Source organism: Pagrus major, chromosome 3, assembly GCF_040436345.1.
Source record: "Pagrus major chromosome 3, Pma_NU_1.0".
Classification (NCBI taxonomy): Eukaryota; Metazoa; Chordata; class Actinopteri; order Spariformes; family Sparidae; genus Pagrus; species Pagrus major.
In genome coordinates, this window is record NC_133217.1 from 16,814,193 (window position 1) to 16,837,034 (window position 22,842).

General features: G+C 37.8%; 1 protein-coding gene across 1 annotated transcript in view; it reads right to left on the reverse strand.

Annotated features, from left to right (window-relative positions):
• Positions 1–3,306: 3,306 nt before the first annotated feature.
• LOC140993424 (CMP-N-acetylneuraminate-beta-galactosamide-alpha-2,3-sialyltransferase 1-like) overlaps positions 3,307–22,842 on the reverse strand; it is a 29,974-nt gene continuing 10,438 nt past the window's right edge. Inside the window, exons 3-6 of the mRNA XM_073462852.1 lie at positions 12,207–12,386; positions 8,311–8,356; positions 7,108–7,227; positions 3,307–6,977 (exon numbers count right to left, since the gene is read on the reverse strand). Coding sequence (XP_073318953.1) covers positions 6,804–6,977; positions 7,108–7,227; positions 8,311–8,356; positions 12,207–12,386 — 520 coding nt within the window. The 3' untranslated portion in view covers positions 3,307–6,803. The remainder of the gene's footprint in view (positions 6,978–7,107; positions 7,228–8,310; positions 8,357–12,206; positions 12,387–22,842) is intronic.

A 22,842-nucleotide genomic window follows, 5' to 3' on the forward strand; every position in this document is an offset into this window, starting at 1 on the left:
AAATAGCATAATATAATGTAATATAATATAATATAAAACAATATAATATAATACAGCATAATATAATGTAATATAATATGATATAAAACAATATAATATAATATACAATATATATATATATATATATATATATATATATATATATATATATATATATATATATATATATATATAAATGTAATATCATATCATATCATATCATATAATATAACATAAAATAATATAATATAATACAATACAATACAATATACAATATAATATAATATAATATTCATTTAAACGCTATTATATTATTTTATTAAACTATATATATAGTGAATACTGTATTGTAGATAGATATATTAGATATCCCATATTTCTTTAGTTTATTTATTTATTTATTTATTTATTTATTTATTTATTCCACTACTGAAGCTCATGTTATATCATCACATAGACCATGTGCTGAAATTTTTTTGTGCTGCTGTTTCCAGGAGTTTAAAATGAACTTTGTTATTATATTATATTATATTATATTATATTATATTATATTATATTATATTATATTATATTACATTACATTACATTAAATTACATTATATTATATTATATTATATTATATTATATTATATTATATTATATATAGCAACTGTATGACAGTGGTGGAGAGAAAGAAAGAAAGAAAGAAAGAAAGAAAGATAGATAGATAGATAGATAGATAGATAGATAGATAGATAGATAGATAGATAGATAGATAGATAGATAGATAGATAGATAGATAGAAAAAAAGAAAGAAAGAAATGTTAATGCATCAATAATTATAATGCAGTAATGTATATAATGATGTGCAGTCTTCTATTCTATTTTTTTGTGTTGATAATACCTTTTTTTCATGCAGGACTTTTACTTTAATGGGTTATTTTTAAATTGTAGTTAAAGATTTAAATACTTCCACCACAACTGCTATTTGAACACAGATTGTAATGTAAGCAAATGAAAATGCCATACAGTATTTCATAACTTAAACTCATAGGGCTAGAAGAATTGAATCATGCTGAAGCACGTTTCTTGACCATATGATTATTAGGCTTAAGAAACCTGAAGGCAGTCATGGTGTATAATGTATAAAGTTATAGGCAGAAGAGAATGAAGCTCTTTAGCACTTAGATGCCTTTTGTGTCTCACAATAAAGTCATCATTTTACCAGAAGGCCACTCTGAATATTTTAAACTACATTGTATTCAATCACTTATTTATAGCGTGGGTACTACAGTAGCAACATGGACTGCATGCATGAACATATATGGTTGACTGGTATGCAGCTGTGAGCTTTAAGTTATTTGAATGGCCCTTGTATATAATGTCTGAGGTATACACGCAATGTCTGCAAGTCCCACTGATTTCCATGCACTATATCCTACAGCTCTTTATCATGAGCTTATATACAGTATGCTTGATCTGTTTTCCACACTGGATGTTATCTTCTGGAGTTGTATTGATATAAAATGAGTTCTGAGACTCGTATAGGCTGTAATTCAGTGCATAACTTTAAATAATTCAAATGGCTTTATTATGTATGTGTGAAATGGGATGTAAAGGGGTGCCAGCAAGTTCAGAACTATCTTATATCTCATAAACTATAAATGTTTTCATTATAAGCAGAGTTTGTGTGATTGATTAGTTTTCCATACTGAGTATCTTAAAATAAATGGATAAGTACAGTCGGAGTGACCTGAGCGCCATAAGCTTTACAAAATCATGTAACTCATTATAATTTAAAAATTATAAATGTCATCACAATGTGCTCAGAAGCAGCTGATCAGTGTGCAGTACCGAACATTTTGATAGGAGTGTGTCCTTATACATTGGCTGAAATATAAATAAAGTTGTGACTAAACAGACTCCATTCAGTTCAATGCATTCTGTATCTCATTACCTTTTCATGTCATTATTAGGAGCTTATACATAGATAATCAGTGTGCCAAAATGAGCATTTTGAAATTTTAATGTGACATGTACTGCATATAAAGGCTGAGCTATAAATACAATGTGAGTGAATGGGTCCACAGCCTTTAATGCATTCAGATTCTACAGTGATCACATTGCGATCAGTCTGGATGTTTGAATGAGGTTTGTGCTGTTAACAACGGACATGATATTAAAACAACGGATGAAAACAGTATAAAGTGATTGCTGATCCGGCACGTTAATTATACTAATTTGTGAAAGTTTCTCCCACAGCAGCCGCAAAACAGCTGCACTGTGAAGTCAAGCTGAGAAACTGAGCTGCTTAATAATAAACAAAAAAGCAAAGAGCATAAATGTGTAGCAGTTCACTTGTGGCCAATTCCTCCAGGATAACAACTGTAGCTTCTCTTATTTTCCCTTTTAATCTAATTTAAGCATCTGATGTAAAACTCAAACAGCCTGTTGGTGCACAGTTTCATTACTGTGATAAGAGAATCAACAGTGTGTAATAGGAAGGATAAATAATAACCTCAGCAACCTGCTGGCATTCACATATTTTTTAATTTTTTATTCGAGTCTATTAGCTGTAGCGTGTGATGGTGGAACAGACTTACCTCATAGAGAGGGGCACTCAAATGAACACCCACCCCCTCACCAATTAAAGCTGACTAATGGCCATGTTTCTGATTTCATCCTTTAAAAGAAAATAATTTAAATTGGCAGACATGAGATGAATATCTATGAGGCAAAACACAATCTTCACAACAGCAGAAACCAGAGAGACACATTCAAAGTTGTTGCCACAGGGCATACAATCTTGATATTTTTATTTTTAATTATCATACTGGCTAGAAACACTGATTTTTCTTCAAATCATGGACATTGTTTATGTATAATTATCCATATTTTACTTTGTCTCATTAAATTATTTAAACTACTCTTAAAGTATGTAGTAGTAGGTTCAATACGTAAGAATTGGCCACATGTCCAATTCAACTTTAACTTCCAAACTTCGATGCCTCTAACTCATCTTGACTGTTGTAAACTGATTTATTTCCCTCTGGTCTCCGTAGCCTATATACGTTTGCATACAAGCCAGCTATTTACATTACAGTTTACCCACACAAATTCTGCATAAAGGTCTGAAATGTATTATTTAGAATGAATTAACCTCCTTGTCCTTTTCAGACATTTCAGCAAGAAAAGCTCCAATTTTGTTTTACCACAAAATTTTACCACAATGTAGAAGTCCACTCAAAAATGCAAGACTGCATTATACATCTCTCCCACACAAGTCAGTGTCAGTGACCTGAGACTTCTTCAGACCACGGAAATTTCACAACGAATATAAACATTAGATTTTTCTGAATGTGCTGCTTTAATGGGTTTTACATAACTATTCAACATTAAAGAGCTCACCGGGATGGAAAAATAGAACAAATACAGGTGAGAGACAGACTTTGTATTTGAACATTAAACACTGAATGAAGTTTGAAAAGTGCCAGTTAACACTAAGTCATCACATCAGTCATGTAAAGGACAAATCAAGGGATGTTAATGCTGATACACGTTCTTGTCCACTAGGTGACAGTGTCCCCTGCAGAACAGACGTACACCACTGTGGCTGACATATTTGAATTAAACAAATATTGTGGCTCCTCTTTTCATCAGCCTGCTCTCATGTGGAGAAAAAAACGATCAGGAAGATGCTGACAATACGGGCAAATGTCCCATTATGTTTCAAGGCACATGGAGCAAATCATAGCCTATTACAGAAGCACCACCGAGCTCAAGTTCTGACGAATCAGAGGTAACACAACATTTCAGATGTTCAGATTTGTTGGTGTAAAATGATAACATGAAGGCAGGATAAGAGCGTGTGTGTTTCAGGAAGGCATAAAGCATTCAGTCTTGACACATCTACAACAAGTTCAGCAAGTGCAGCAGATAATTTCAAGCCTGGACAAAACAACATAGCTGTTATTAATCAAAACTAGAGAGGCGAAGCTGTTGACACACCTACTCAACATGTAACCAGCATTTTGTCCTGTGGTATATACAAAAGAAAATCTTACTCACAAATACTTAAGATGGTTATAATATCATGCTTTTGATTTGTTAAATCAATACTGCATACACAAAAATAACAAAAGCTTGTAAAGGTTGCTGACAATTAAATACAAATGATAATTACAGTACACATAATTACAACAATTTGATGGTGAAATTAAGTCTTAAAAAATTCCATTAAAGGCACTTAACACCCACGTTTCATGAACAATATGTCACAACGTACATCAAAAATGTTCAGTACATCATTGATTTTAATGATAAGGCACCCCTGTTTAGGCTGTTTCATATATCAGATTCCCGTGATGAATAATGAATGTCGACAACTTAATAAAGAAGCTGGTGTTTGAGGAACACCTTGAGCATTTAAAAGCTTTAAATCATTTTTTTTTTTACAACAGAGAGTGATGAAAATCTCATCAACGGCTTCGCTATTGCACGACTCTTTAAAACAGGTCTCCAGTAGAACCCTTCAGGGCCCAATAAACGTTTCAAAAATCCACCCCAAGCATTGTTATCTCACCACCGACTTCTCATTTTGCCATGTAGTCAAAAGGATGTGAGTAAAAATACTCCATAATATGAGGTTGTTAAAACAGTTTTGATTCTGCCTTTGACATTGCTTCAACACTGTGCTGATAGCTGCAGCCACAGTTTCCATGTTCAGCTGGAGCTGGAGGGGAGAACAAGACTAAGAATCTGCAGCCACGCTCTTTTACCATGGATGTATTATTTAGAAGTGGATACTGTGCCCAAAGATGGTGGCTATTAATTCCAATTAGAGTTGCTCCCCTTGTGCATGAGCCCAAAGTGTTGTCTAGCTTCTAGGTTTACTTCCTGGTTAGATTTTACATTGTGATGACTTCACAGATTTTTAAATCCATATCCTTGACCCAAGGAAAACTTTAGATCAATTAAACTTCCATGGATCAAAACTTCATAATAGAGAGAGTCATAATTAACCTTGTTGCTGTTTGAGGTGTTCTGTCAACAGATCTGCAGACGTCTATTTTCTAATGGTGATTTTCTGATGCAATACTGCTAATGGCCACTTGGCAAAATTTTAATCTGAGTTGTGGCGAAGTATCCAGGTATATGTACAGTATGTACAGTATCCATTGTACATCCATTACTGTGACGCTCATTTAGGCCCAGCACAGCCTCGAGCTAAATGCTAATAATAGCATACTAACACGCTCACAGTGACAATGCTAACATGCTGATGTGGAGCAGGTATATTTACCATGTTCATCAAGTTTTGCTTGATAGCATGCTAATTGGCATCAAAGCAAAACTACAACAGAGGCTCATGGGAATGCCATTAGTTTTGCATTTTAGATTTGAATGTCACTAGTGATTTGGTGAAGTATTGGATTTAATCATATATTTTTGGGCTGATGATGGAGTTAGATGAAAAGATATCACCAAATTTATTAAAATTCGTCCTGCGGGTGACGTAAATGTGTGTGTTGACTTTCATCTTAATCCAATCAATAGTTGTTGAGATATCTCGCTCAACACCCATGATGTTAGAAGGAGAAGTCAGGGGATCATGAAAGTTACTGATATTCATCTTCTGGGGAACATGAATGTTTCGTTGAGCGATTTACCAGACACTGCTAGCATGGCTACAAATGTGCACAAGGTGGGAATTGGGGGGCTGAGTTAATAATTTCAGACTCAATATGTTAAAATTTGTCAACTCTTGCTGCAGTGGCTGTGTTTTGTAGTCAGCCTAATTTAAATTCTGGCAGTGTGGACAGGGCTTTCAAACACCATTTTGTCGGTCATGTTGAGAACAAATTATCAGGAAATATCTGTAATTGAAAATGTGGTCAATAGTTTTTGAGAGGGGGAGACGCTCTGACCTGAGCATTTCTAAAACTCTGGCTGAGGCCGTGTGGGTAATCTATAAATGCCACACATTAGGGCTGACTTTGGACCTGATTGTAAGTGTCCCTTGGCCTTATCAAACTATATTTTACAGCTCAGTTCAGACAAGCAAGAAACAAGGAGCTCTGTAGTGCAGGCAGTTTATAAGAGTTTGGTCAGTATGATGAAAAAGAGCTCTCTCTCTCTCTCATACCTGCCATTGTAAAATGTAAAACACATTCTCATTTGGTGATAATTTATACTGAAGTGAAATTTATGGTACAGTCGGTGGTGTGTTTTGTTGTGAAGCTCATTAAAATGCTTTTAAGTATGTTGTTCGTCAATTTGGACTCAAACTGCCTCCCATATACACCAATTAAATCAGCAGACAGTGGTTATATTTCTCAGATGCTCTTCCTGCATGAATGACAATGATGAACTTTGCACAATATCCCTCTTGCTATGTCTATAAATCAACAGAGTAATATGGCACTTTGTCTGACTGCTGCTGTCAACAGGACTTATTTTGTGTCAATAGCCATTAAGACACAAAGCTTCAAGTAGCCACAATGCTAACCAATTATAGAAAAAGCAAGTTTACACAGACAATATAACTAAAGCTTTTTATGTATAGCATGCTTGTTGATAAGACATATTCTCCTGTCTTCTGTGTGTTCACTCCCAGACACTCAGTTTCTGAAACAAGTGGCAGTGTTGCTTTTGCCCTGTCTGTTGGTTTGTCGATCGGAGTGACATTTCTTTAACAGTAGCTTCAGTGAAGAAAAAAAAGAGTTCATGTGTCTTTGGAAATCATGGCAAACATGTTCTTCCAGCGTGAGAGGAAGTAAAAATAGACATTAAAAGGCTGCTGAAGTTCATCTGATAGCCATCCCAACGAACATACGGGCTTGGTATCATCTGCCTTTAAACATTTGGATTTTGTGCTTGTCTGCCAGCAGCAGGGTGACATTATATTCATAATCTCCATCATGGACTCCTGTGTGTCGGAAAGCTCCAGCCAAATGGTTCTCCTCCCAGTAGTGGTGCCAGTTTCCATACTGGTCTGCACCGAATCCAAACACGCTGACCTGGAGCAGACGAGGAACAAAAGCACAGACTTTCACATCGCTTCAGATGCACATATTTTTGATTCTGAATCCTCCAATTTACTGTGGAATTTCAGTACTGTACTGCACTCACTGCAGCAGTTCAACTTACCTCATCGCATATGTGGATAGCGAGCAGTAAGCTGAGGAATCCGGTGGAAGGATATCGTCCATGACCCTCGAGCCACGACTCGTAGACGTATTTGAAAAATGTGGGACTGTAAATCAACACCTGAAAAGGAGTCAGAGGAATTTCTATTATTTTGTCATTTACGGAGGCAAGAGGTAAAGATTCATTTCTTTATAAAGAATTGTTTACAAAAGAAAAAAAAAGAAAAAAAGTATCAGGAGGAAAGATTCAAGTTGTTAGTGGTTTGCGCCCGGCATCTTATTTCGATATAAAATGTTAATGTTACAGCAACACCAAGATTGACAAGTGGCTGATAGTATGCATCACTTGTTTTGTATGCTGTAAGTAATTCAAGCCAATATATTTACAAAAGCAGCCAAGGTCAGTAGAGGACAAGTGGCATGCCATTTTTATTTGGCAGAGCAGTGACATACAGCAGTGATACATTCCTGTAAAGAATCACCTTATGCTGGCAGTAACGTTATGTGTCAGTGACAAGCGCCATATGCGCTTTTAACTGCAGCAACAAACCACTTGTCAAATTGAAAAATACTCCGATCCTCAATCAAGTAAAAGTAGAAACACCTTTGTCTAAAAATACACTATATACTGAATACAACAAGTTAAAGTCCTGCGTCCAAAATGTTACTCAAGTAAAAGTACTTATGATGCAGAAACACTATTTTCAGAGTGTTACACTATTAATAATACATTATATAATTGGATAGTATTACATAATGTTGTAATTTGAGTTAAGCCAATATAGTTTCTTCGTAAAAAATAATGAATTATTACATAAATTAAGCACTGCACCATAATTTATAAGCTCATCACATCTTTTGCATGTAAAATCTTTGAAGAGTAACTAGTAAGAGATCAAATCAAATAAATGCAGTGCAGTAAAATGTACAAGTGCTGTACTTAGTACAGTACTTGAGTAAATGTACTAAATTACTTTCCACCATTGGAAGCACCACTAAGAATCAGAATGTATCTGTCACACTGCCATCAGTATACAGTGATTGATGCCCCTTCTTTTGAAATGAGAAGTTCAACAATCACATGTAAGTATCAGATGTGGTTGTCCATGTACAAGTTTTTTTTAAATTAATTTAAAAAAAATAGAATCCATAAAGTCCCAATATAAGTAAAGCCATGTTTAATAAAAGACTTTTTGTAACTCACCTTATCTTTGTTTGCCTTTATCCTGGACGTGACAGGTATATATGTCCTGTAACACAAGAAAACACCAGGAGCCTGAAATCTGGGCTTCACTTGCCTTGAGAAACCCTGAAAGACTGTTCTCACAAAAAACAATTCTGCTTGTTTGTCCCCAATCACTGCTATCACATCCACAATCTCAGCATGATCCATCCATTCATGCTTTTGATCTCATTTTATTGAGGACATGTCTAAAAATACATGCACAGCATTCTTCCTTATTACAACTGTATGAAAGAAGCTGATTAAATATCATGGGCAGATTTAGCAGTCATCACATTAACATATGCTCACTGTCAGTTTTTCTTTTTTTTTTGCTTTCTGACTCATCAGATAAGAGCCTGCAGAGCTGAGCTGTTCGTCATCACGCTCAGAAAAATAATTTGCCTTAAACAAAGCGGACTGAGATGGATGGTTGGATAAAACAAAGCTGTGGTTAGATGGACGATATTTCTTCAATCTGATGGATTGATTAGAGATTCCAACTTAACTGTTTACATGGACTCTAAATAAAGTGATCCCTTGTGTTTAGCCTACAGGCTGCAAAGCATTTATTCAGAATATAATATTTTTGTCATGCATCTGCTGTTTAATATAACAGAAGAAGAAGACGTTTTTCCCCAAACTTTATTGAGAAAATTCAATTCATCCATTCATCCATCCATCCATCCATCCATTCATTCATTCATTCATTCATTCATTCATTCATTCATTCATTCATTCATTCATCCATTCATTCATTCGCTCCGCCTGTTAATACAATTTTTAAGATGGACCCACATCCTGTCATTAGAGGACCGTTACAGTTCATCAGGAACCGTTTTTTAATTTAGATTCCAGCTCTGTTCATTTCTTCAAACACTTGTTTGAACTCGTTGTTTCGAGCCTTTCAACCATCAACAATCATGAAGTCTTTTAAGATCTCCAACACAAAAAGTTTGATCTGCCACCAGGTTCTGTTTTGCTAACGCCATATTTCTGTCGCTCCAGGAAGAAACGTCACCTGATGTTACTCCCATGTGAGGCGAGCACGCACAGAAAGAATATAAGTGTTCAAATTAGAAAGAAACAACCAGATCATGCATTTACATGGTTATTAGGCGTTAATATTTCCCTACTCAACGAATTATCTAAAGTTTACACCACCCCTCTCAGTCTGACTGAAAATGTATTCAGATCAGGCTGGATCGAATCAGGACAAGTACAGTTTTAATTCTATTCAATGAATTCAATCTGAAGGGTCTGAAGAATTTCCCCATAACTTTAAATGCAATGATTTAATAAAAACACAAGGTTTATGTATGCATTAATTCAATTTAACCAGACTAAGTAATTTAGTTTATTCACATTGACTCAGCATGATAAAAAAATCCATTAAATGTAACATTGAACTGACATTTCATTAAAATACTGTTTAAAATACTGTCACTGTTTCAGGTTGGTGAAGAAAGTGATAAATGAAACCATAAAAATGTGCGAGGCTCTTTGTTTAATGCTGTGTGCTGCTCCTTGAGTTGTCAACATTCAGTTTGCATATGAAAATGTTTTAATTTTCATACGCAATTAATTCATATTTATACAATTTTCATGAATGAAGGAGCTACAAAAACAAGCACACTGAGCTGACAAAGTGTAAATTTAAAGTCAGTGTCAGTCCTACACCACACCCGTGCAGACTTGGTTGAAAGCGTTATAATAATGACTATATGGTGAGATACAAATGTTTCCAATTAAGGGAAGGTTTATCAAGGCTATTGCCTCTGCAGCTATGAGTCTCATTAAAATTCAGAGATTATACAGACTGGTCTAATGCCATTTAGAAATGTGTGCTGTACAATAACTGGCTCCAACTGGCTCCTCTGCATGTTGTGGTGAACGAATATGAAAACTGTCCCTCATATCTCTTGTGAGTTATAATATACGCTACACCCATATGGTGAAAAGTCCTTCAACACACATAGGCTTAACATTTTTGCACAGAGAAGTGCCTTATTTAGACTGTGCACTATTCTAAGTCAGTCCTGTGCCCCCTCACACAGCTCTGCCCTTTCATAGAGCCCCTTTTTATTTAACAAGACCAGGAAATGTAACAAAATATTTCACAACACTCAGTTAAGAGCTAATGGCTGTTGGGCTAATGCTGACATTACTGCCAGTAAAATGAAATTTAATGGCGCATAATGATTGCTTTGGCAGAGTTGGAAGACAACCGCACATTTATAGGAAACATTTGTTTGGATTTACTCGTCCCTCTACCATCTTACATGTTGCCGTGTTTGAGTTATTGGCAGTGGCATTCATTGGCAGTGCCTTCACTTTTTTTCCCCTGGATGTCCAGTAATCAAGCTAATGATTACGGGTCATTGAGAGTGAAACAGCTGAAGGTGAAATTTACTGGAAGATTAAAACTGAGTGATTATCCTTGTTATGGCAACCTGACAAATAGCAGCACTGAGTGAGTGTGATTGTTATGACAATCTGGTATTTGGAGAGTGTAAATGAATCTGGGAGTGCGACACATGCATGATGCATGGTGATACATTCACAGCCTTTCTTAGGACAATTCAGCTCTCGAACATGCACATTTTTTCATTCATTTAAAAATTGGAGGGCCTTTCGTATTGGATGCACAATAAGTATTACTTGGTAAATCATTTTGGTAAATCTTGGTAAATCATTTCTTCATTTTAAGACTGTGCTTATGGTCTGGTTAGGATTAGGCACAAAAACCACTGAGTTGATATCGTCACGACATTAAAATGTCAGCTTGTATACAGTAAAGGTAATGTGAATGTGATGTGACACCTATTGTATAAATGTTGATATGATAAGCATGACACATGCAAATTTTAAATGTATCTGTGGTTTGCAGACATGTGAAATGCCAGCATTTTATTCTGCCAACTGAGCTGTGTATATTTACAGAAAATTTGAAGAATTTCTGCTTTGAAACAAGACTAAATAATGTCTACAGAAATGATGCCCATGCATCGATGACGGGACAGTTAAAAAAAATAAAAAAATAACCATGGAATGACAATCAAACATATGCGAACGTGTTTACTTGACGTGTCTTAAGATATGAATGAGCTGTGGCATCAAACCCCTGCCCCCCTTATGTCATGTTGTTGTCAGTTCTTTTAATATTTTATTTCTTGCCATTGTTTCTTCATTAATATCTGAGCATTGCTGTCCAGCTCAGTGGCCAAGAGCATAGATCTAATGTTCAAGCACTGGACCACCACTTCGAATGTTGACTGTTGGTAAGGCATTGTGAGGCAATATCTGCATTTCTAGCAATGGGCTTAAATTAAATTTAAGGTTTGTTTAAGTTGGCAATAAAAAGTATTTTAAACATGCACATTCATGCCTCAATTTCAAACCTGCATTCACTTATTTATTTTGGTTACTTGGTGGCAGTGCAACAACCTATAAGGCAACACTGTCATATTATCAGAAGTTATACAGAAATATAAGTTTTCCTTGTAGCTCTGTTTAGGTCTCCACCGACTCCTGACACTAGCGCCTTAGCTGCTTACTTTGTCCGTGGGTTGTGTGGTGCTGGAGAGGTAGTGTAGAGCGTGTTTATCAGAGGTTTTTTTTCTGTGGTTGGAAGTGAGGTCGATGAGAGCACTGAAATAACAAATCACCCTGACAACACGGTAAATTTGCAGGTTGTAAAATCAAAACAATAAGCTGAAAGACACTAAAACACTGCGGGGAGCTGCAGAGTCAGGTGATTATTCTTCATGGGTTCGTCATTATTACCAACACTTTCACATTACACACAGTCATTTAATCCATTCTCAATACATAAATATTGATTGGCTGCAGCTTTAACATTTGATGAGTACACTTACTGTTTAATGGTACCCGTGGTCAGAGCACTAATGATCCACTGCAGGTCCAGAGTCTTGAAAGGGATCAGCACCAGACTGGTGGTGTTGTCCAGGTCTATGGCACTTTCTGGATACATGACATGATGTGTTGTTCTGGCGCCCACATCCTCCTCAAAACCAGAGGTGGGAGCCTGGTTCATTCTGAGGGGAACAAAGAAGCAGAGATATTTATTTCTGGGCTATTTATATCACATCCCTCATTCCCTCTTTTTTTTAGTTGCTTTGCCATCTTTGTCTTTTCCAGCCTTTTGTTGTACCAATAGCCATAATCTATAAATGGGCTTGTTTTCATGAATTCCCCAAGTCAGCCAAACAACATGGCACCGAGACATGGAAATCCAGCCATGTTCGCTTATTTAAGAAACGAATTAAACATGTAAAAATAAAGAGAAAGCACAATTTGTCCTGCTTCGGCATGTTTTGGACATTCAAACACCAATTCAGTACAATCCAGTGTCCATTTAGAGCTCAACAATTACCGCTTGGCAAGCCAGGCGATGCGTCTCTATTATTATGTCCGACAATACTCACTCAAGCTGGAGCAGTAATTGGCAGACACATAGTTTGACAGTAGCAGTTGCTTTCGGTCAGTGGAAGGAGGTGACACATGGAGGAAAAATCACGAAGCTGACCCCCGGTGCGACTAGCATCACCTGTTTGGGCACTGCGGTCTGAGCAATATCATTCTCCTCATTACTGACTCTGAGATGACAGCTATATAACAACTTGACATTTCAAGCCTGAGCCTGTCAGGACTCAAAACAACCTCCTGCAAGAGGCATTTTGTTTCCAGGCTACCTCATAGTTGATGCTTTTACATGTTGTATCTTTCCATGATGTGGCCTCTAGGTTAAGTGATGACCAGGACCTTGCACAATTGGAACACCCTCTATCCTTGGACTGAATTTGAATAATAATAATAAAAAAGATAATTTGTCCTCGAAGCAGTTTTTAAAATGCTTTGGCCAATCGAGGGCAAACATTTAACGATCATATTGAAAATCTCATCACCAAACTGTGGCAAAACCTCAGATTTTTTGTAGAGAAACAGATCCAGCTTTCCTTTAAACTGCAGGACAGTATAGTGAGGCGGTCTTTCTATCCCTCAAACCCCTACACTCAGTTTATCACTCTGCCCTCAGATTCATCACTGCAGATCCTTCTGACACTCACAATTGTATTCTGTATAACAAAGTTGGTCCTCTGTGGCACAGGGGTGTGATAAACTCCGGTATCGGCTGTATCTTTTCATCCACAAATCCCTTATTAGACATTCATCACCATGTATAACGTCTATGCTGCAGGATCCTGTAGTCCGGCAGCTCTACTAACTGTCTTATGCTTCATATCTCACGGCTTTATTCTGAACTTGGAAACTCTGCCTTCAGTTTTCGCGCACTGAACACATGGAATTATTTGCAAAGCTTTCTTAAGATCAATACTTATTACCTCTGGCCAATTCAAGATGATGATGATGTCTAAACTCTTCACCTCAGTGTTCAATTGTTTTCACCGAGTGTTGTTTTTTTTGTTGAATATTTTAATTCTGCATATTTTTGTGAATCTCAACATCATTATAATTCATCTCTCTTGTTTTATCACTTTTGTGTGAAGTGTTTTTTTATTACCTCCACCAAGGACATTATGTTTTCACCCATGTCAGTTTGTTGGTTAGTTTGTCAGCAGGATTGTTCAGATAAAGATCCAGGATTTTTTTCACTTCTTTTATTAGTCTGAGATAGGGTGTTTTTCGAAAATGTTGTTAATTTCTCAGGGAATAATGCATGGATCTTGACGAAAACTAGAAAATATAACTTTCTTGCACTTGTATGCCTCCAGGCACCAGTCAAGCAGTGGTTCCTGAGCTTTGGCACTAAATAATGGCCAGAACATTTTTTGCAGAATGTTGTGATGATGAATTCTTGAGTAACGGCCAAAAATATGTTTTTCTAAGGGCACAGTGACCTTTGACCTTTGACCACCAAAATCTATTATTTTCATCTTGCGTTCGAGTGGGTGTTTGGGCCAAATTTGTAAAAATTCCCTCAAGGTGTTTCTGAGATATCGCATTCACGAGAATGGGACGCATGACATCACTTCTACCTTGACCCTTGACCTTTGACCACCAAAATGGAATCAGTTCATCCTTGAATCCAAAGCGTTCTTGAGATATTGTGTTTACAAGAATGGGATGGATGGACAACCTGAAAATGTAATGCCCCCGGCCAATGGGTATTGCCTGTGCAGAGATCTGGTGGTCTTAAATTATTAGCTGTTATTTACAACAACATTGAAGGTGCAATATGTCAGATTTTTTGTTAAAAACATAAAAAATAATAACTACAATCATCCACAGAATGTGAAGGAATAACAGTTTTCATGTTTGTGATGACGCAATATTTACTGAGGTTAGCATGCTAACCAGCTATCCCCAGCCCATCCCGGTCCAAAACTCCTGAGCTCGCAGTCTAAGTACCAACTCTCTCCTGGTGCTCCAAGCTCACTGTCTGGACTGCTAGCGGCATAGCTAGATGAGCTAACTAGCTGCAGTTAGCAGCAATTAGTGTTGACTCTGGTTATGTGCTGCCCCCTGCTGCTTGTTTTGAGCATGACTTTGACAGGCTGCCAATTCTTACATGTTGCTCCTTTATTTTTATTTTTTTCTGGCCATCTGGTAAATGTTCTCTCTTAGCTCTTTCTTAATGTCTACTAGTTCACTTTTAAAGCTTGACTGTTCGCCAGCTAGTCGCTAACTTGGTTTAACAGCTGTTTGATGCCGGGCAGGTAGCTCACAGTGGGTTTATCTGAGTTTATCACTGCCAACAGATGTGTGCTGCATCTCGAAACAAAGCTGATGAGAACAGTGAGTGGGAATATAACACAAGTTGAAAGGTTGATATGTGGACTTAATCTAAATTAAGGCTGAATGAAAAACACACATTAAATTAGCTTATAAAAACAGGAGGGACATGGAGGCACAATGCACAGCTGCCTTTGATGCAACAGCTGACCAAAGCAATGCTACAGCTGGGAAATGTTAGGGAGGCCACTCAGTCCCAGAGGACAGGAGTGTTGTGTCACCACCACTGATGAAGCTGCTGCACCAGATGTGGTTATTATCAACACAGTAATTAGTATTGTGATAGTGCATCATCAGTTGTGGCATTCTAAGGGAAAAGAAGCTGTAGAGAATAACGACGTCATTTTCTGTGAACACATCTACAAAACTCACAGCACAGACTGTTCGGCCCATTTTACATCTAAAACTGAGAGAAGGTGGAGAAAGAGAAATTGGTTTACTCTCCATTAACAAGCAATGCGTACTGTTTCCTTCGAAGCAGACCAGGTTTGCGGCACTGACTGAGCTAAAACTGCAATGTATGGAAGAAGAGAAGTATTGGCTCGAGCTTTTATGGTGCAATACCTCAACAGAAAAGAACAGTTTCTGACAGAACTACATTCGCGGATTTCTCCTTTAATGACAACTACAGCTTCTGGGAATTTAAGAATTGCTCGGCGAATGGATCCCTGCCGTCCAGAGCAGATGAAAAAGTATGGCAGCGAGGGCAGAGGAGCAGCATGCCACATATTAAACAGTATAATGTGAGGAATCCATCACTTCTGCAGCACATCCAGAGATATTCTCCTGTAACACCACATTACTCCGTGTTAGCTCTTGCAGGTAGTTTTCGTTAGACTAAGCTTTGATGGAACCTCATGTGACGTTCTCTTCAACTCACACACAGTAGGAAAACAAAACTGGACTCTGCCTTATTTTCTTCATCTCCTTTTGACTTGTTTTCTTCTTTTTTTATGACCTAATTATATCCCATTTTAACTGGACATAAAAAGAAAAAGGGCAAGGCACTTTTCTGATGTTGAACACAGGGCTCCAGACTAACATTTTCACCACTGACCTGGAACTGTCCCAAAAAACAATTTCAACCATGACTGCAAACCATCCCAAAATCTATTCCTGTTTATTGTGATTATCATCCATAGTTATTAGTTAAAAGCATAAGAATTAAAAGTACTTTTACCTCCAAATTGTTCTTAAGACACCACATAGAATAGGCAGGCACCCAGTGTAATAAACTGGAAGCTGTCCAACATGTACTGATGTTGGAGAATCACAACTAACAGATGAAACAACTAACAACTTACTCACAACTAACTGAAAAACACAATATACATTGTAGAGTCTGTTAGGAAAGACATCATGGAAAGTATGCAGTCTTCTAATTAATTAAGCTACTTAAAGCAACATTATGTAGAAGTTGTCAATTTGTGAGATTTGGCGCCCCACACAGTTTGTGAGTGCAATACTACTGTCGTAAATACAAATCCCAGGTCCGTAACAATTTGTCAGACATAATGTAGGTGCTGACTACAAACAAAACTCATTGTAACAATGCCATGTGTTGACAACTTATATACGTATATTGAAGTAAACATGTATGTAACACTGATCCTACCCTCTCACTGAAGTTACACGGTGCAGATACAAGTGATGGGGGGCTGAGTGGCTGAGACACCATTCACCCTATTACAAGACACTGTACCATCACAGTGATTTTGAAACTGTTGTTTGAAGGCAAAAAAGTTACATAATGAATAATAGAGAGGATTTAATTAATTTTTTTCTGCCAATCACCTGCTATGATCCAGTCCAGTAGGTGGCGGTAATGCAACTATATGCTGGTTTGCCAACCGCATTTAAAACTGAAAGAAGTAAAACTCGAAGAAGAAAACTTGTTGTGTTGTCACATTAATCTGCAGTTGTTTAACATTTCTTGTTCCACTCTCAGTCCTGCTGTGTGTTAAGCTCTGTTAGCTGATAGCTCAGTTAGCCAAACATACCACAGAACTCTGCTGCCCACCAGCTGCTAACAGCTCTCCTTCTGCTAACATCAACACAAATGTGTTGCTCACAAGATCGATATCAGGGAAAAAATATGTTGTGTCCCCTGTTGATATAGCTTACTCTTCTTTTTGGATTTCAACGTGTCACTTTTTTCTTAAATCTTGTGGCGAGTAGTCTGCCAGCGACTTTAACTAGTGCTGACAAGCGCTGTAGAGAGATATCTATTAACAACATGCGAAGACGTGCTTCGTTGTAGTCAGCACTTGGTTCAGTTTGTCATTTGCTAATTGATAGTCATAGTGTACACATACAACAACCCCTTTCATCCCGGAGGCAACCCAGGGAATATCTCTCTTAGTCCCCAGGAAGACGGGACAATGTTAAACAGAATGGACACACTCTTTACTTCACATATATTTTGTCAGCTTTTTGTCTTTGTCCTTAGCTGTCCAATCCTGTGTGAGTCCTTTAAAAACAATGATAAAACAGTCAAATGCGTTCTCTTCCTTGTTTGTCTATACTTGCCGATAAAGCTGATTCAGACTTGTCTTTGAACAGTTTTTACCCATTGTGTGACTCAAAAGATTCTCTTCAGATCTGATGAAAGACTGCATAGATCATCTCATTACTCACTGCAGAGGTCAATGCCACAATAATGCAAGTCTGTAAGGCCACTCAAGAAGTTAACTTAAGTTGTTGAATGGATTCACTGGGCTGCCCGTTCACTTAATCTTGCGGGGGCGTGTGGTGTCAACCGCTCTAAGGAGGCGAATATTTCAGATTGGTCTAATCAATATTCAACTTCTGCTCTAACTCCCCTCTGGCACTGGAAAATTGTACCAGATGGACTTGAAACAAACTGGAGCAGATGTATTGGGCCTTTGAAAAGCCCATCTCACCAACAAGATGGTCTGCACAGGAAAAGAAGGCTTTTTACCTGAAGTACACAAATAGTCAGAAAACTGAATATAAAAGAACGTTTCGAGATATTTAAGTGGAATCCTCGGGATCAATATTTTTGTGTATGTCAAACATTATCTGATGTGAAGATTTTGATGTGGCTCTCCATTCAAACAAATCTGAAGAATAATAAAGCAGTATCTGTGATGCTCTTCCACAGAAAGTCTGAAATCCAGCACAGATGACTCATTCTGAGTGGAGGAGTGAAATTCAGAGTAAAGGTCTTTTCACTGATGACAGATATCTTGACCAGGGATTTCTAGCAGGGCTATATTGAGGCTACAAGTATAAAGTGTTGGTACTTTGAGCATCAATCAACTTCACTCAGCTTAAGTGAGTCTTAAAAGCTCAAGTTGAAGGTTTTCTCATTGCAAACAGCAGCAGCACTGTTGTGTCTATAGATATTTTCAGTGTTTTTTTGTGTGTTTTTTTTATGATTTTGCCGTGAGTGGGTGAATGCTACCAAGGCTGTTAGATCACAAGGATTGCACCAAAAACATCAATGACTTCCCTCCAGATAAAAAGAAGACAATAAATTAATGAAACATCACTGAGGCAGGTATTTTAATTGTTTAACAGGCTGGTGTGGGCCTGATATTGCGGCACATCTGCTAGTGTGGCTGTTGTGATATCTATGCAATGCTTGATCTATTACATTGACATCAGGCCTCAGTGCTTGGTTATTGAGAGATAAAATTAAACAGATGGGGGAGCTGCTATAAGGGACTTGAGCTCCCCCGAAAACAACAAAAGATCCAGTTTGAGGGACTCAACTGATTAATTATGAACTATTATCTAAAGTGAAAACTTCAGAAATAATTTCAATCAAATGAAACTTAAATGTCCTGTCATCTGTAGTTTTAAAAGTGAGCAGCTCTGCCCTGGTCAGTGTAGCTGACTTTAACTTTGCTTTGGGGAATTGTTTTCCCAATGGCAATCTCCTCCCCTTCCACTATCGGCATGTTACCGTTTTGCAAAGGCATTGTTGCTTCATCCTGGGCATAGTGCCATCCAAGAAGTTTGTGGATTTGATTGTGATTGATTTAAAGAAATACAAACAAGCCAGACTATCTTTATCCCCAATAGAAATCGCAGGTTCAGTTGAATGGAGCAGCAGCTGGCCGGCAGGATGCTGAAGAGGTTGGTGTGTTTACAGGGGAAAACACAGATCATATACCGCTGTATCTCCAAAAAAAGGGCCTCACATAATAAGGTCTATGCTTTACTCAAAATGTTAACTCATAGTCATATTCATTCCCAAACTAAACCAAGAAAATTGCTTGCTGTAAACAGCTGGAAAGAAAGACTGTTTGAAATAAAATGTCAAACAGGTCATATGGACTGACAGTTTATCACTCTAAAGTTATTTTCATCACATCCATTTTTGTCATTATTTTTAACTTTCACCCTTGAGGACACCTTCCTTGAATGATAGACTACATTTTTTTTGTGTTGTGACTGATGAATGATGAATGTAAGATGTGGTAAATGATAAAACATTAATCTGTCTTCATCATGTCACGTCTTTTTTTAATCAAATTGACTTTAAATTAATCAAATCACATCAATCCAATTTTCATTTCAATGCATATTATCACCTCTAATTATCACCACCTTAAATTTTTGTTACTTCCAGCCCCCTCATAGTGAGTGTGTGGGGTGATGGTGGCGACGTCACGACCCGCCTTTACTCTGCCTCTGATTGGCTAGTACGAGAAGTGAGATTAGTTAGGGTTGGGGTAAGAATATCAGCAAGCGACAACTGGTAAAGGTGGTATGAGCGATACTGGAGAAGGAAAGTTGATTTTCTAAATGTAAATTATGAATGTTAATGTCAGGTGTCCATCCTATCCTCGTGTGTGCCGCAATATTGTTTTTTTTGTCCACCAAAAACTTGATTGTTGAGTCTTATTTCCAGGTTGTCAAATACCAACAGCGGCAGGATGGATAAATCACTTGCTGCTGAACGGTCAGGGCAACACGGTAAAACAAAATAAACCCCCCCTAAAAAGAAATCAGCTAACAGGAACACAAAATGTCAAGCTGAATAATTAAAGTCAAACAAAATGGCAGAGCAGTCGGATTATCAGACTGTTGATCAATAGGTACGGGTTTAAAGATTTTGTCTGTGTTGGCTAATTAATTGAAAGCTACATTACTATGTGTCCGCCTTCATAGTTTCAGTCAAATCGATTGTCAGGTTTGACATTAAAACATCGTCTGAGATTTCAGCAGTGTGCACTTGTCTCCGCAGGAATGTCTTCCTCTTGAAAAGTGAGAAAATTGAGACTGTGATGCTGATAAATGATTAATGGCATCTTTAATGCCAATGCCGTTTGCCTGCCAGCATGCTGTGGGACATTATTTGTCTAATTATTATTCACTTGTCCTCAAAAACGCTTAAGGCCATGAACCACAGTATTCTATAATATGGCAGAGTGCTGCAAGGTTCAGGCAGATCTCGCAGCATGACAAAGCCCACGAACACTTTAAAGGTCAGTGGTGTTTCAGGTCTGTCTCATTTCAGGCTCACTTGTTTGCGGCTGTTACCACTCCTCGCCTTTGTAAGCCTCGCTGTGTGTACATTTTCAAAATGCCTATGCAGTTCCACCTGACTAATAGGCATGATGAGGACTGAACGCGGTGTACATTTTTATCGGGTAAGAGAAGCAGACGGGCTAGAATGAGGCAACAGCAACATATGAGATGAGGGCACAGTTGCAGGTGTGGTTTAAAAGCTGGAGGCTTTGTAATTAACAGGTCGAATACTAAAGTCGCACCTAATGTGGCACTCAAGGTTGTTTTGAGAACAGTGTGGTACTGTGCCTGTATCTCGCTATAGATGTCTTGCAGTTATCCGGGAACCACAAATGACATTATCCACCAGGTTTCTAAGTGTGGACTGATGAAATACCAGCAGCCCAGGTCTGTACACCAGGAGACCAAGAGACAGGTTGTCTCATGTACTATATGCTATTTACCTATACCTCATATAGATTAATAGTATGGGAGGCTGATTAGGGTGAAAACACTTAAATATGTGCACATATGCATCAAAGAAGTGTATGCATATACATGCTGAAAATGTTCACATCCTTCACCACCTTCACACACAATGGCACACAAGCTACTTGAGCCTCTCTTGTCACAGATTGTGTATCTAGGCAACCCTCTGCACAAGTAATCATGTACTCAAAGATAAGTATATCCATAAACCTATGGGAAGAGCTATTTATTGCAGGTGCCATGGTGTCAGTGTTAACAGTGTGCATGTTCAGTGCAGCCGGTCCTCATCATCAGGAAAATGACTGTATAGGTCAACTGTGATAACAGCTCATCACGATCTATTTTGCCGTTTATTGTAAGGTGGCCGCCTCTAACAACTGTAGTAATTATTATGGCAGCAAAGGAGGAAGTTAGGTGAGGTAATACAAAACGTAACGTGAGTACTTTCGTAACTGAATTTACAAAAGTATCATAGTTATCTCAAACCAAACCACATTACTTTCCTAAACCCTCACACAATAGTTTTAGAGCATAAACTTAACCAAGTAGTTTTTGTCATGATTTGGGTTTTTGGGTTGGTTATCGTTTCCTGTTTTATTTTGTAAGGTTCATCCTCATGTGTCATGTTCTGCTACTTCCTTTCCCTTTGTCTTGTTTTCCCTCCTTGTGATTGTCCTGATTAGTTTCACCTGTCCCTGATTATCCTCCTGTGTATTTGGTCCTTGTATTTTCCTCCTCTCTTTGTCAGTTTGGCTGTTATGTTTTTCCCCACTTCAAACCAGTGTTCCTTGTGTTCCTGTCTGTGTTCCCAGTACTTCTTTGGCTTGCACTTTATTTTTTTACTTCTTTAGTTCTTCGACTTTCCCCTGTCTGCTTCTTGTGTGTTTTGCTGCCTGCCTTTTTGTTTCTTGCTATTTTGGACTTTGGACTTGTCAATTACAGCTTACTTTATTTATTTATAAGCCTTTAGTTCCTCACCCGCCTGCTGGTCTGTCTGCATTTGGGTCCTTGACCTTTTGCCAAACTCTGACAGTTTTCTTGCCTACACCTAACCAAGTGGGACTGTACAACGAAGGTCATGTACGCTGCAACGGTCATGTTGTTTTGGAAACGGTTTTATGTTGTCTTCGGAGTCACCGGCAATCGACTTTTTCAGTCGTTTAGGTATAAGGATGTATAGTTTCAGTGTGTATGTATGTACAAGTATTTCAATGACTAATAGGTATCCAAAGAAGAGTTGGAAGAGTAGACCCTATGCTGTTTCATCAAAAGCTGAATGTTTAGCTCTTTACCAGACTGCCAAGTAAGATGAATGTCCCTTCCTGACTGATTATGCGCAACCCTCACCATGTCTTACCTCACACAGCTTGTTAAAGAAGCCCTCTTTAGCGATTTGGGAACGCGTAACGATCGCTCCCTCACATTGCGAGGCTATATCACATTCATTCAGCATTCACTTGATGAGTTCGTCGATAGCTGTGCAAGCACACGGCTTTTGCTAACATTTTGGGTGCTCTCACCTTTGCTTTCATCTCCAAAGTGTCGTTTAGTGCTCATTTGTAACTTTGTAGCTATATCTTCTGTGAAAGAAGGAATCGTCAAAGCTGTAAAAGCTATTTGGCCCGGTTTAATGAAACTCCCTTTTAATAAATAGTTCATTTTTTAAATCTTGTGCTTGCTAGAAATCAAACAGGCTAATCAGACTGAATTAATAATGTAGCAGTTTCAGCTGCCATTCATGTCCGGGTTTGTTTTATTCTTGTTTCA